This window comes from Molossus molossus, unplaced genomic scaffold (assembly GCF_014108415.1).
Source record: "Molossus molossus isolate mMolMol1 unplaced genomic scaffold, mMolMol1.p scaffold_m16_p_6, whole genome shotgun sequence".
NCBI classification, from domain to species: domain Eukaryota; kingdom Metazoa; phylum Chordata; class Mammalia; order Chiroptera; family Molossidae; genus Molossus; species Molossus molossus.
In genome coordinates, this window is record NW_023425399.1 from 19,643,886 (window position 1) to 19,659,598 (window position 15,713).

Genomic DNA, 15,713 nt, shown 5'->3' on the forward strand with positions numbered 1-15,713 from the left:
AAGGGAGCATGTTCTCCTGCTCTGGCAAATGCCTGAGTTGAAAGATTTCGCACACCCTCCAATCACCTAGCCTGTAGCCAATCCCCGCTTGCATATTGCCTTGGCTCCCTCTGCCCTCTTCTCGAGGCCCTCCCCTGCAGCCATGCCCCTCTGCTCTTCAAATACACCTGTGTAACCCACCTGTGTAACTGGGAGTCTCTTGCTTCTGTACCCCCACCCCCACCTGGGAGACTTTCCCCAGCTCCATTGCCTACAACCTTGTGGCTCACTAAGCTATTCCTGTTTCAAGGAACACTGTAAGGAGGCCTCACTTCAGCTCACTGGCTATTCTACCTCCAAGCCCAGCAGTCCTGGCCCTACTTTGGTTTGGGTAGTTCATTCCTACCCATCTCCTATAGCCTATTGGCTTCAAATACTCAGCCCTGGAGCAGTGTCTGGACTCACCTCTTTGTTCCCTGTGGTTGAAGGCCCACCACAGTGACCGCCCCTTTGCCTGACCTCACACACCACATACATGTGTTTGCCTTCCCTCATATGAGGCCCCAAGGGACTACTACCAATGGTCTTAAATTTTCTCAGCTCCAACAGATTATGAGCTCAGAACTCGTGACTCAGGCCTCAGTGGGGACACTGGGTTTCCATCCAGAGCACCAAAGGAGAACAGAGTTGGTGCCATGTCTAGAAGAGAAGGGTCTGGAGACACTGAAAGGAAAGTGGGGCCACCACAGAAGGAGAACTGGGCCACAGACTCCCATGGTCATCTCATTCAATCCTTACAATGACCCCAGAAGAGAGGAATCATTATCTCCATTTCACAGAGCAGGAGACTAATGCTCGGAGAAGTGACTTATCTAGGGTCACATGGCCAATAAGTGTAAGAGCTGAGACTGGAGGAAAACCAGCCCTATTCTCCCACTGTATGAACAAGTGAGCTTTTCTCCCTTGGGGACTAAATTCCCCTTTGTCAGGCTCCAGCCCCTTTATGAAGCACGCGCTCAGCTCTGGTCCCCAGGGACACTCTGCCTATCCTGATTCTCTGCAACCTGCGACCCAGAACCTGTATTTTCAGTGCCAGTGCATGTGCTTCATTCGACTTTCACTCTTCCCTAAAGATAACTGGATGAGCACCTGTTTGTGCCTGGCACCCTGACAACACAGGGATTGCCATGGTGAAAAGGGCAGATGTGGCCTTGCCCCATTCTGCTTACTGTCTGATAGAGCAAACAGCTGTAAAGAAAGTATTGTGTGCCCTGGCCAGTTTGGCTCAGCGGTTAGAGCGTCGGCCTGCGGTCTGGAGAGACCCGGGTTCGGTTCCCGCTAAGGGCACGTACTTTGGTTGCAGTTTGTCCCCGGCCCTGGTTGGTCGTGGGGGTGGCAGCCACTCGATGTGTCCCTTCACGTCGATGTTTCTCTCTCTCTCTCCCTTCCTCTCTCTCCCTCCCACTCTGTACAAAAAAATGGAAAAGTATCCTCGGGTGAGGATAAAAAAAAAAAAAAAGAAAGAAAGTATTGTGTAACCAAGAATTACAGTTTTAACACAGTGTAATAAAAGGATCGAGGGGCTGGCACTCTGGCTGGTTTGGCTCAACGGTTAGAGTGTCGGCCCTCAGACCGAAGGGTCTTGGGTTCGATTCCTAGTCAACGACACATACTTAGGTTGCAGGTTCAATCCCTGGGAGACAACCAATTGATGTCTCTCTCTTGAATTGATGTTTCTCTCCCTCCCTCCCTTCAACTCTTATATAAAAATCAATGGAGAAGACTTCTGGTCAAGATGGTGGGTAGGTAAACGTGGTATCGAGTCCTCCCACAACCACATCAAAGTTACAACTAAACTACAGAACAACCATCATTCAAAACCGCCTGAAATCAAGCGGAATGGAAGTCCTACAAATACGGAATTAAAGCAGCAGCCACATCCAGACTGCATGACTGCTATCTTCCTGGTGTCCATGCTTTCTGGCCTTGCTTGTGCACAAGCAACATCTTTTTGTATTCCAACTGAGTATATGATGCATGTCGGAAGGAAAGAGTACGATTATTGCCTAACCATCAACACTACCATCTGTGCTGGATATTGTATGACACAGGATATCAATGGCAAGCTGTTTCTTCCCAAATATGCTCTGTCCCAGGATATTTGTACATATAGAGACTTCATGTATAAGACTGTAAAAATACCAGGATGCCCACGCCATGTTAGTCCTTATTTCTCCTATCCTATAGCTGTAAGCTGTAAGTGTGGCAAGTGTAATACTGACTATAGTGACTGTATACATGAGGTCATCAAGACAAACTATTGTACCAAACCTCAGCAGTCCTACATGGTGGGATTTTCTATCTAACTTCAATAGCAATGTAATTTGCAACTCAGTTCAATGTGTTTGCTTGGAATAAAACTCATACTATATCAGTATATTTCACAACAACAACAACAAAAATCAATGGAAAAGTATATCAGGGGAGGATTTTTTAAAAAGTGTTGAGGGGTACCCTCTCTATTCTGGGGTGAGGTTAGGGTTGGTTAGTGAGGTGGGGGTGGTGAGGCCCAGAGATTTCTGAATCAGACATTCTGGGACATCCCTATCCTGAACCTTACTTCCCTTACCCATAAACTGGGGAGAAAAAGAAAAATATCCTCATAGGACTGAATGTGAAATTAGATAAGGCAGAGAGTACAAACGTTGCCTGGCAAGCACTCGATACACATTAGCCATTCTAGTATTATTAACCCACAAGGAAGGGATATTTGAGCTGAGACTGAAAGTATAATAAGAGTGTGATAGAGAAGTTGGGTAGGAGGTAGGTACTGAAGAACATTCCAGGCAAAGAGAAAAGCACCTAGCGGCCTGGGGCCAAGTTAGGCACCTAATAAACACCCAGGGAGAAGATGCAGGCTGGTGATGGAGTTACCTAAAGAAGTCAAACCGGTGCTGAGCATCCTTTTTAACCTCCTGGTCCAGCTTATTAGCAAGGAAATCCTCTTGGTCGACAACCAAGAACTCTGTTTCTTCCATACAGACCACGGTGGCCCTCCTTACTGAAGAACTCAGAAGGCCCATTTCCTGTCGGGTAAACAGGGCAAAGGCAAGTGAGAGGCTACCTCCAGTTTCCTGCTTACAGCCCTGCATACCTCTTTCCTGCTTCTCTCTCCCCCCTTCCCTGGAAATCTCTCCTCTCAGACTGCAGGTTCCCAGGCCAGCCCTGTGCTCTGGCTCATCCTTCCTTCCGTGGGCCCACTCCTCCCTCTTAATATGCTGCGTGTGGGACAAAAAGCAACAGGCTTGACCAGGCCAGAGGCAGGAAACTGGAGAGGCCTCACTGAGGAGTCACTGAATCTCTAAGGGGTTATATAGGGAGCATACTTCTTAAACATCCCAAATGAAGAAGCTGGCCTTGGATATCACTTGGTCCAATTCAATCAGCATTTGACAGATAAAGACTCTGGGACCTACAACAGGGCCATGGGCTTGCACAGAGTATAAGGCAGGACTGGGCCTAGCTGAGAGGTTCTAGCAGGAATCTTCTCACACCCCAACCCCACCCCAGGAAGCCAGGCCCTTCCTCTGTTACCCCAAAGCAGTCGCCCTTGTGCAGCAACATTGGTTGGGGATCTAGGAAGGCACTGCTGCCATCCTCATCCTCGGTTACTGCGACTCTGCCCAGGTAGATGAAATAAAAGCTGTTGCTCTTCATCCCCTTCTTTATGATCACACGCCTGCGGCCAAACCTGGGGAGAGATCATGGCCATGTGATCTGGTAGTAACACAGAGCCCGGTCCGTCCTGGGAGGAGAGCTGGACTGGTTGTGGTCTTTGCTCTGGAGCATGAAAGCACAGGCTGGGACTAGAAAGGACCTCAGAAGATCCCAGTCCCAGCCCTACCAAGCTCCACTTCTTCACTAACACTTATCTAGTTGTCCACCTCTGTTGGATTGAAGCTTCTGGAGAGCAGAGCCTTTGTCAGTCTGCCTAGGCACATAGTAAATGCTCAATGAACAGTTGTGAAATAAATGAATGAACAAATGCTAAAAGCAATGTATGAGTAGCTAAATAATTAAGAGTGTTGGCTATAGCCTTGGCCGGTTTGGTTCAGCGGTTAGAGCATCAGCCCGTGAATCGAAGGCTTGCAGGTTTGATTCCCGGTCAAGGGCACAAACCTGGCTTGCAGGTTTGATCCCCAGCCCTGGTGGGGGTTGTTCAGGAGACAACCATTTGATGTGTTTCTCCCATATCGATGTTTCTCTCCCTCTCTCTCTCTCTCTCTCCCTTCCTTCCACTCTCTCCAAAAATCAATGGAAAAATATCCTCAAGTGAGAATTAACAACAACAAAAAAAGAGCACTGGCTTTAGAGTCAGACCAGGATTCCAGTCCTGGTTCTGCCCCTGGCTATGTGCCAATGGGCAACTCGTATCCTCTTTCTGAGCTTCAGTTTCTCTTGTCTGTAAAATACAGATGAGCATGCCTAGAAAGAGACAGATAAATGGTCTTACTATGATCCTCAAGAACTCACTACCCAACTGGGAACCCTTAGAGTAGAAGCACCCAGTTCCCCAGAAAGCCGGGAGTTAGTTCTTAAGCTCAGAGGAAAGTTTCTGTATTTCAAATGCAAGTTCAAATCACGTCTTTCAGTATTCATTCATTTCCTTCATTCGTTCAATATAAGTTAAATAAATGCCAACTGTGTCTGTCAGGCACAGTGATAAAGGACACAGAATTTGTTCTCAAAATTATGGTCAAGTAAGGAGTAAATAAGGTTTAAAAATGCTTAAAGAGAGGTAAACACAAGCTAATTCAGAATGGGCATTTAACCCAGCTTAGGGAAGGCCAGAGAAAGCTTTGGGGTAGTGTCTGGAGTCATCCAGGTGGATAGAGATATGGAAGAACATCCTAGGCAGAGGGACTTCCATGTCAAAAGGCACACAGGTGGCCAGAAGCATGGCACATTAAAAGGAATAATGCACCATTAGAGAGGAAAATGGGAGACGGGAGAAGGTCAGGGGAGTAGTGGAAGAGAAATCTGGCTCTCTCTAATCACAAGGAATTCAAAAGTTGGGCTGTGTTTGGATTTTACCCAGAAGGCAATGAGGAACCCAGTCTACCCTTTAGTCTCTGCCAAGGTCTGATGAATCAGTAGTCTTTGTAGAAGTACTTCAGTATTTTCCAGACTGCTGCCATGTCCCTCAGCTCCAATCTCAGCACTGCCCTCAGCAGGTCCTCCTCATTCTCCTTCCCCTCCTCACTGAGCCAACCCTCTGCACAGGCCAAGTGTCACTTCCTTTATTCCATTAATTCGTCTACACAGCAATCCCTGCCTGAAATGGCCTTTCCTGTCTTATCCACCTATTCAAATTCTTTCTAGGGGCTCAAGGTCCAGCTAAGATCCTACCTCCTCCAGGAAGACCTCTCTGACTCAGCCCATAGCAGTATCTCCCTTTCTGAGCTTCCAGAGCACCCAGTGGCCTCATGGCCTCATGGCCAATTCCTGGGGGCAGACAGAGCACAGAGAACAGAAGGACTCAGGACTGCATTAGGCTGGAGTTAGTAGCTTCAGGCTCCCTCTGGCTGTGGGCTTGTTCCAAAACAAACCAGAGGCTATGTCATGTAAGAAAGAGGTGATGGCCCAGATGGCAATGACCAGATGGGAGAAGTCAGGTATATTCAGCCAGGAAATAAGACATGGGGGACAAAAGAGCACAGTCAGTGTTCATGCAAGTGTAGACCCCTAGAGCTGAAGCCAGAAAGACCCCCAGAGACCATCTACCTCAATCTACATTTTCAGGATGAGAAAAGTGGGGCCCGGGGAGCCCACAGCTTGCTTGAAGATCACACAGTGAGTCACACTTGAGTCAGCACAAAAACCTGAATCTCCGCCCTGGCCGGTTTGGCTCAGCGGTTGTAGCGTCGGCCTGCGGTCCAGAGAGACCCGGGTTCGGTTTCTGCTAAGGGCATGTACTTCGGTTGCAGTTTGTCCCCGGCCCTGGTTGGTCATGCGGGTGGCAGCCACTCAATGTGTCCCTTCACATCGATGTTTCTCTCTCTCTCTCTTCCTCTCTCTCCCTCCCACTCCACCTGAACAAAAAAATGGAAAAATGTCCTCGGGTGAGGATAAAAAAAATAAAATAAAACAAAAACAAAAAAACCCTGAATCTCCTATAGTAGACATATATTGTTTTTTTCCCTTCTTTATTGATTTTAGAGAGAGGACAGGAGAGAGATCGATAGAAATATTGATCAGAGAGAACATCGACTGGCCGCCTCCTGCATGCCCCCAACTGGGGATAGGGGCCCACAACCTGGGCATGTTCCCTGACTGGGAATTGAATCAACCTCTTGGTGCATGGGTTGATGCTCAACCACTGAGCCACACCGGTCAGGCGACATCTATTGCTTTTGCTGCCAAGCATCGGGTCACATTTTTCTACCAACTGCACCCTGATTTTGCTTTGGGTGGAACACCCTTTCTTGATTCTCAGACAATCAGAGCATCATTGCCCACTGATGCGTTAAGTGAAGCCAACCTGGTTCAGAAACAACTAATCCCAAGGCTCTGACTCGAGGGACTGGAAGGGGTTATTCTGTTTCCCAAGGGACTGAAATGAAACCAGGATGGCAGTTTGGAGCGGTGGCTGGAGCAACCATCTCGCCATCGTGAGAAGAGGGTCTGGCTGAGAAGGTAGCATATGCTATGAAGTGCCAGGAGATGGAGACAGACAGACAGACAGAGAGGGTCCTGGTGACACTGAGCCCTAAATCCAACTGAGCCTGAAACTGAAAAACTATCCCAGGACTTTTCAGATACAGGAACCGCCAATGCATTCCCTTGGGCTGCTTTTTCTGTCATTTGCAACTAGAAAGGTCCGATCTAATCTGCTAATTCCCGGTCCTGGCAATGACAATCACCATCTCTTGACCTGTACAAAATCCTTATCATCCTCATTTCACTGATGAGGATACCAGGCTCAGAATCGTTAAGTGGCTTGTCTGAGATCACAGTGGGACAGACATGGCATTAAATTCCAGAGCTTCGCCCTGGCCGGTTTGGCTCAGTGGTTAGAGCGTCGGCCTGCGGTCCGGAGAGACCCGGGTTTGGTTCCCGCTAAGGTAGTTCCATGATTCTTTTTCCTTCCATGACACCTTTCTGCCTGCCCGGGAATCTCACTTTAAGACAGCAGTGACAGAAAAATATTCTCAGGTGAGGATTAACAACAACAACAAGAAAAGATAGCAGTTACTTGCTCTTCTTCACTGGGCTAGAACAAAGCAGATGGTCCTCTCTGCCTGGAACATCCTTGTCTACACTTCCACCTGTCAAGTCTACCTGTTCAAATGCCCCCTCTGCTGTGAAACTCCCTTGGTCAAGCCGGCTGGAGAAAAACCTCCTCCGCCTGGCTTATTACCTATGGAAAGGATCCTGCATGGTTCATAAAGCATCGTAATCTACAGTTAGTTGTGATTATATCCTAGACTGTGACCTCCATGAAGGAAGATATCGGTGCACAAACCTATAATGACATTGTATCCTAGATTTTCAAAACAGGCCTCACCTAAAATATTCTGCTGTCACCCACAAGCCATTGGAATGTCCTGGAAATAGCAATATTTCCACACGCACCTCTTAAACTTCTCTAGTACAAGGTATTTACATGGTGCTTGTTGTGCCATGGGCCCTGTGACCATCTGGCGAAGACTTCACAGAATAACATTTTAAATGTATAAAATAAAATACAGCAGAAATATAGTTAACAAAAACCCAAATTTGTGATATAGCAATATGTGTGTGTCTATATTTAGGCACTGAGTAATAGCTACCACATTTTCGAAGATGTGATCAACTATTTTTCAAAAAATCTGCAACAAATAAGGTGAAAATATCTGTGATTTCTTTTGGTGAAAAAGTCACAAGAATGTCTAATACTACAGTGATTTGTTACCTATATCCATGATTGAAGAAAATGATAAATTTCAGTTAGAAATTAATGAAGATACAGATATAATTTTTCTCTTATCCAAGTTCAAGACCCTTGCCCTGGTTCCCGTCTGGATATAGTATAACCACCTGTGATCCATTCTGGCTTTTTGGGCCTGGATTTGAGCCTCTGCTTTGTTACTTATTATCTGGTTGACCTAGGATGAGTCATTTCCCCCTTTTGAGGCCTGTTTTCTCATCTGAAATATGAGGGGATTGGACCAGATCCTTTCCGGGGTTCCTACCAGATCCTCTCCAGATTCAGTGGCTCCTTAATTCTGGGTATACTCTCAATTAATGGATGAGATAAACTGTGCAGCAACCATAACAGTGAGCTCTAAGGTGAACTAACAAACAGCTTTCCATGGCTGACACTCCAGAGAGGCTGGCAACCTGCTCAGTTGGGCTCTTCCTGCCCTGCCCAGCCCAGCTCCAGCCCAGGAGCCAAGGGTTATGCCCCCCACTGACCGTTCAAAGCGAATGACTTTGGCCAGGAGCAGCTGAAGGGGCTCTGAGTAATTCCGGTAGCAATCCAGAACCTGCAAGAAGTTACAGAGGGACTGGACGTCCTGCTCCGTCCTCCAAGAAGGAATCTTCTGTGCTATCTCAATGGCCCTTGGAGGGAAGTAACCCTGGGGAGAGAGAACCAGAGTGACACACAGGACCCAGCAGTTTCCCCCACTGGCCAGCGGGCAACTCCTCATACTGCTGCTCTTACTCCTTCCTACCCCCCACACCACAGTGGCTGACATGTAGTAAGTGCTTACTGTGTGCCACACATCGGGACATGCATCTCACACACACCATCTTACTGCATCTTCGCCCAGCTCAAGAAGCGAGGCACGGTTACTGTCCCCATCTGATAGGCGAAGACACTAGATCTGCTACGTGTCAGGGCCTGTATCCCCAACTACTGACCATACTGCCATTGCTGTTCATTGACCTCCTACCCCAGGGAACATGGGCTCCCTGGGCTCCAAGGGCCCCTCAGCACATGCACATGGCAGTCAGGAGAGACCTCCCTTGCCCCAGCCTATACCTATGCATGCTGCCAAAGACTAAGGAACAGGAAACCTACAGAGACTATTAACCCTCATGAACCAGGACTCATGGACCAGTAGGCGAGCAGGTCCACCCGTTCACCCACTACTCCCACCTGCGGGGAAAATGGTACGGAAATTGTTAACACTCCCACTAGCTGCCCGTTGCACTTAGGTTAAAATTTTAACTCTGTACCACAGCCTACGGGCCCATGTGGTCTGACTCCCTATCTCCCTAATCCTTTCCAACCTCACCTCCTGCCTCTCCCCTTCATTCTCTTGTCTCTAGCCTTCTACCCATCTCTTGGAGGTGCCAAGCTTGCTTCTGTCTTGCGATCTTTGCTTGGGCTGTTTCCTCTGTCTGGAATGCTCTTCCTCTGGATTTTCCCATAGTAAATCCTCATTCTGATCACAACTCCTATGTCCTCAGGGAAACCCTATTGAATCAGCTGAACTAAAATAGCAGGGCCCCCTTCCCAGCACCCTGTAGGCTCTGAATACTTTCCTCCCAAGCATTTAATACTTTCTGAAATTATCTAATTCCTCTTTGTTAATCATCCTTTTTGTATATTATCTGTCGTTCCCTACCACACCCCACAAACACAAACATATATATAATCTACAACTGCACTGTCCAGTATGGCAGCCAGTAACTACACGTGGCTATTTACATTTAAATTAGATTAAAAAATAAGTTCTTCAGTCACACAAGTGCTTAATAACTACACGTGTCTGTTGACTACTACCCTGGATAATACAGACTATTAAACATTCCCATTATTGCAGAAAGTTCTATGGGACAAAGGTGCTCTAGAATATAAGCCCTGATGTAAACATGGTAGTGGCTTCGTCTATCTTTTTTTTTTTATCCTCACCCGAGGACATTTTTCCATTTTTTGTTCAGATAGAGTGGGAGGGAGAGAGAGAGAGAGAAACATCGACATGAAAGGGACACATCGAGTGGCTGCCACCCGCACAACCCAACCAGGGCCGGGGACAAACTGCAACCGAGGTATGTGCCCTTAGCAGGAACCGAACCCGGGTCTCTCTGGACCGCAGGCCGACGCTCTAACTGCTGAGCCAAACGGGCCAGGACTGGCCTCATCTATCTTGTTTACCAGTCTAGAATAATGTCTCACATGTAGTGGGCACTCAACAAAATATTTGTGGAAAGAATGAATGAATACCGACAGTCTTGCAGAACAGTGACTATCATAGGAGCAAAATGAAAGTGGTATGATGAAGAAAGCTGGACATTAGAATGGCAGATCAAAGCCTTGCATATTCATTATTCAGAAAGGCAATGTAAGAAAAAAAGTTAAAAAGAGAGAAAAAATAAGAAAAAGAAACATAAAGGCAGTGTAGTTCAGGGATTAAAAGCTCACAGGCTCTGGTGCCAGGTGTCTGGGCTTGAATCTTGGCCTGCTTCCTAGCTGTCTGTCCTGAGACAAGTCACCTCTGCCTGAGCCTCAATTTCCCTATTGATAATAGCAGAGCCCTGGCTAGTTTGGCTCAGCGGTTAGAGCGGTGGCCCACAGACCAGAGTCCCAGGTTCAGTACTTGCTAAGGGCATGTACCTCGGTTGCAGTTTGTCCCCCGCCCTGGTTGGGGTCGTGTGGGTGGCAACCAGTAGATGTGTCTCTCTCACATCGATGTTTCTCTCTCTCTCTTCTCCCCTCTCTCCCTCCTGCTCTATTTGAAGATAAAAGCAAAAACTATCCTCAAGTGAGGATCAAAAAAAAAAAATAGCAGAAACTATATGTATAAATAACAGAGTAAATACGTGTAAAGGACTTACAACATGCCTAGCACACAGTAAGGACTATGGAAGTGTTGGCTTTCTTTCTTTCTTTTTTTAATCCTCACCCAAGGATGTGGTTTTGTTTTGTTTTTTATTGATTTTAGAGAGAGATGAAGGGAGAGAGAGAAGCATCGATGTGAGAGAAGCATCGATCAGTTGCCTCTCATATGAGCCCCAACCTGGAATCAAACCCACAACCTACTGGTGTACAGTATGACGTTCCAACCAACTGAGCCACCTGGCCAGGGTTAGTGTTGGCCTTTTTTTTTTAAATCCTCACCTGAGGACATTTTTTCATTATGTGGAAGGGAGGGAGGGAGTGGGAGATAGCGAGAGAGAGAAACATGAAAGTGAGAGAGACACATCGATTGGTTGCCTCCTGCATGACCCCAGCTGGGCCAGGGGTGGAACCTGCAATATCCCAGGTACGTGCCCTTGACCAGGAATCAAACTCAAGACCCTTCAGTCCATAGGCCAATGCTCTAACCACTGAGCAAAACTGGCCAGGGCCATGTGTTGGCCATTTTTCGTCAGAATCCAAATGTTCTCCTTTCTAACTCTTTTGCTATCAATAACCTATTGGCATTCTGTCACAGAATCCATTTACAACAAAACACAGGTGCTCTTACCCTCATTCAATTCAGGCCAGCAATTCCCTCACTGTGTTCCTGTAGCACACAGGAAGGATAAAGAGGGGAAAAAAGGGACTGCCCTTAATCCCACTACCCAGAGCTGGCCATTAATATCTGACATGCTTGTTTCCTGTCATTTTCTTATGTATAAATAAACTCTTTGAAAATAATACAAGTAATACATGAGTTATTTTCCATGAAGAATCAGAACAAGATAATAGTTAAAATCCCCTTGTACCATGTCACCCCTAATCTGGATCTGCTCTCCATCACCAGTTACCATTTTTATACATTATTATATAGTTACACATGTGCCCACAGAATCTGCATAGAATTGGTTTGTTTTTATTTACATAAATGTCAGACTGCAGACATCATTTATGCAACCTGCTTTTTTTCACTCAATGTTCCTTTTAAAACTATGTTTTTGAAATATACCCAATGTTTTTGATGTCTCACAATTTTTATAATAAACGGGTCTAGATTCAAGTCTCTGTAATTCTAAGGGTTCTTTTTGAGAAGTTCAGCATTAGCAGAATCCCAGTATGGACTATACTGAGGTTTAGTTTTCAGTCATAATCCAAGTGCTGCCCTGCAGGGGAGGTTATATATGTATAATACATGTGTGTGGGGATCAACTTGATTGAGATATAATTCACATACTGTATGATTCACCATTCACCATTTAAAGTGTATAATTCAATTATTTTTAGTGTATTCAAGAGTTGTGCAACTATTACTACAATGCATTTTACAACCTTTTCATCACCCTAAAAAGAAACCAGGACCCATTCGCAGTCACTCAAAGCAGGTTTTTAAATTGGGTCTCTGCTCTTTGTCTCCGTGTTGGAGCCAAAGTCATTCAAGAGGCTGAGAGACTACACAGTGGATTTTTCCTTTGCACCCTCTTCTTTTATACACAAAATTGCCTTACTCTCTCGAGCTCTGTGACTCTCAGAAAGGCCCCTATTTTCTTCTGTCTAAAGAGCAAAACTTGGGTAAACTTCAGAACCCAGTGTCATACAAGTCTGGAAAGTTGGAAAAACAAAAAACAAACACCCATCCCAGCCAGTGTGTCTCAATGGACTGAGCATCGTCCCATGGACTGAGAGGTGCCAGTTTGATTCCCGGTCAGGGCACATGCCCAGGTTGCTAGCTCGATCCCCAGTGCAGGGTGTGCAGGAGGCAGCCAGTAATTGTTTCTCTCTCACATTGATGTTTCTCTCTCTCTCTCCCTAAAAAAAAAAAAAATCAATAAATACATATTAAAAAACACACAGAATTTGGATGACTTAATTGTGCTTCATACATAATGGGGCATGAAAAAATAGATTATGCTCAGGAGGGACAGACAACAGGAGCCACACCTTGCTGCAAAGGGGAAAAGAGGTGGGACAGGGTGGCACAGGTCATAAAGCTCTGTCCAGCCTCCTTTCCCTGAAAGAAAAATCAGCACGGCTACCCCAGGCCAGGGTCAAGTCAGGTCTTCACTGGTGAGAACTTCAGATTTTCCCTATAAATAGGTAGGCCCCTTTAAATTTTAAATTTAATTTTAATTAATATCCAGCTGGGAAGAGAACCATGACTCTTGAAATTCAGAGAACAAGTGACACAGTCCAAAGCCTCACCCAGATATAAGGTATTTACTCATCAGAATGGCCATCCTACACCCAGGTCGGGGACAACTGTGCCCAGCATCTTTTGGAGAGTTTAGGGCAGAGCCAGAATTCACACAAGCCCCTTTGGGGCTCTCACATCCTCTGCTGTGCCTTCTGCTGTCTTCCCACAGGTCCAAATGCAGGAGCTCTCCCCTGCTGGTTCTGCTCAGCTTTAAAGCAACAAAAAGTTGGGGCAGGGGGAGCTCACAGTCTTGGAATAGCAGACTGAAAGGGATCACTGAGATTGCCTGTGTTATAGATGAGGACACTAAGTGGCTAGCTCATGGTGACACACTGGGCTGGTGGCAGAACCTGGACTGAACCCAGGTGTCCTGATGCCCAACCCAGTGCTTCTTCCAGACCATGATGCAGAAAAAATATTCCCCAAATCAAGGTCAGAACTATGCATACCGATTCTGCCACGTAGTCCATGGTATCAAATATGATTCGGCCTTGCTTCTTTTTCTGGAAATAAAAAAGGGGGGGGGGGAGAATCAACTAGACTGATTCTAGAATTTTGCATTGAAACCCTTTACCTGGACCACCATGGTAGGCAGGAAGCCATAGGAAACCCACCAGCTGCGTTTCTCATGTCCACCTCTGTTCAAAAGATCCAACTCAGCACAGATGTGGGGGGCAGTGACAACATATTGTTGCGGACAGAGAGAAAGATGGGGGTGTGGGAAGGGAAAGGAGAATAAAGAGAGGAGGCAGGGGAAGAGAAAAGAAAGAGGGAAAAGAAGCAAACAAAAAGGAAAGTAGTGAGGGGAAAGAAAACAGAAAGAAGGGATAAAAAGGAAGGAGCAAATGAAGCCAACCTTTGATGAGTGCCTATAATGAGCCAGGCATGATGCATCTTCCTTATCTTACTCTGTTTCATCTTCAAAACAAAGCAGGTATTAAGCCCGGTTTTGGACTTGAGTGAAGAATTTGCCCAAGGATTTCACAGCAAGTAAATGGTTCTCATCTAGAGGATGGCTAGGAGGAGGAGGTATAAGAGGTCTTAGGGATGAATTAATTCAACCCTTTCTCCTAACAGATGCAGAAAGGATGTGGAAAGAATAGAGAACGGGGCAGAGAGAGTGGGACAAAATATGTAGGGAGATGTAGGGGTGAAAGAAAAGGACAAACAAGGCACTGACCACCATACTGGACCAAACCAGGACCCTCACATCTCTCTAGCTATTCCTCATGTCCTTCCCCAGAGCGCACTCAGATCCCTGTCCTCTCCCCTCATTTATAGTTGAGTATCCATGTGGTGCTTCTCGGGGAGGCCAATGAAAGAAAGATGATGTTCAGAAGGATCTGGATTCACATACTCCACTAAAAACCAGTCTTTGGCTCTCTCTCTGTGCAACCCTATGTCCCAGACCTCCAGCTCTCTGCTCAACATTCATATGACCCTATAGAGTGCCCTTGAGAGGCTTCTGCTCAAGGCCACCCTGGCTGGGTAATGTTGTTAGGTTTAGCTTCACACTCCCCTGATGACAAACCTGCTCTTATCCTCAGCTTCTGACTGCCCAGGCATCAGCCCAGGTCTGCCGGTAACCAAAGACTCCTGGTCTCCAGGGCCCTTCATTTCACCACTGCCTGGCACCCTGAGTCAGAATGTCCTTCCTGAGAGCTAATCTCAGTCTCTCAGGTTACAATTCTTCTATTCCATCCCTTCCCGTCTCATGGCCCAACTACAGGGCAGAATCTGGCTGAAGACTTGTTTGGTTTGGCCAGCATAGTGTCTTCAAAATATATTAATTTGAATGTCTTTAGATGGGGCATGCCCTTCCTCTCCAGCTGGCCACAGGCCCTTTCTCTCTGCTGCATCTTCAACTCAGTCACACACACATAGAGGAGCCTCCTGGCCCCTCAGAAACCATGTAAGACCACCTTCCTTTGCCCCATCACTACCACCTCACTCTCTCCTTGGCTACTTTCCTCCAGAAACCATCCTGGGGAATTTCTTGGAGTGAATTGCTGCATGCAGGCAGGAGGCAGAGGCTGCGTGCGATTCCAGGAAAATGGGCAGGAGACACTTTGGGGCCCTGGGTAGTAATGAAGACAACTCTGGAGAACTAGAACAGGTTAACAGAATCGTGATTGACTTTTCTGAGCCAAATGGAGCTAGTGATCTACCACTGGGATAAAATATTTGAAATGGGGACCTTATGGAAAATCTAGAAAGCATGGTCACTAGAGCGAACAGGGCCCGGCAAATATTCCCTTCTCATTTCAGTAAGGAGACAGGAAAGAAGGTAGAGAAGATGGATGGCTGGTGGGCATTCAGATAACCCCAACTAGATCTCTTTTGGCTCCTTTGATCACTGTTGGAAGGAGATGGCTTCTTCCCCACTCCCGACGTTTGTTTTCACATGGAGGGAGTTGTACTAGTTGAACGCTACCAGCCCCCTGCCCTCCACACTGAGAAGAAGTGATAGACTCCTTGGTAGATTTTCAAGGAGAAACTGGGCACGATCACCCTTTTCTCCTTCCTTCTGAGCCTACATTCTGCTCTGGCCTTCTCTGCTGAGAGTTTAAGGCAGGAGGCCCGGCTGCTGTAATGGAGGCCTGCTATGGCCCAGCACTGCCTGTGATTGGGTGTGCAAGGCTGACTAATTCC

General features: G+C 46.6%; 2 protein-coding genes across 3 annotated transcripts in view; one reads left to right on the forward strand and one right to left on the reverse strand.

Annotated features, from left to right (window-relative positions):
• CNBD2 (cyclic nucleotide binding domain containing 2) overlaps positions 1–15,713 on the reverse strand; it is a 65,802-nt gene that overhangs the window by 38,485 nt on the left and 11,604 nt on the right. Inside the window, exons 1-5 of one of the 2 annotated variants that reach the window (XM_036246050.1) lie at positions 13,918–14,062; positions 13,511–13,564; positions 8,437–8,600; positions 3,574–3,730; positions 2,914–3,065 (exon numbers count right to left, since the gene is read on the reverse strand). In XM_036246050.1, the coding sequence (XP_036101943.1) occupies positions 2,914–3,065; positions 3,574–3,730; positions 8,437–8,600; positions 13,511–13,531 (494 nt within the window). In that variant the 5' untranslated portion in view covers positions 13,532–13,564; positions 13,918–14,062. Of the gene's footprint in view, positions 1–2,913; positions 3,066–3,573; positions 3,731–8,436; positions 8,601–13,510; positions 13,565–13,917; positions 14,063–15,713 lie in introns of those variants that run through there. The other variant, XM_036246049.1, reaches the window with a different exon arrangement.
• Positions 1,929–2,345, forward strand: LOC118619356 (thyrotropin subunit beta-like). The gene has a single exon (XM_036246052.1). It carries the CDS (start codon positions 1,929–1,931, stop codon positions 2,343–2,345), a length of 417 nt encoding a protein of 138 aa, XP_036101945.1.

What these genes read in the sequence shown, in the direction of transcription:
- LOC118619356 (XM_036246052.1), top strand. Translation starts at nt 1,929, where the DNA reads ATGACTGCTATCTTCCTGGTGTCCATGCTTTCTGGCCTTGCTTGTGCA.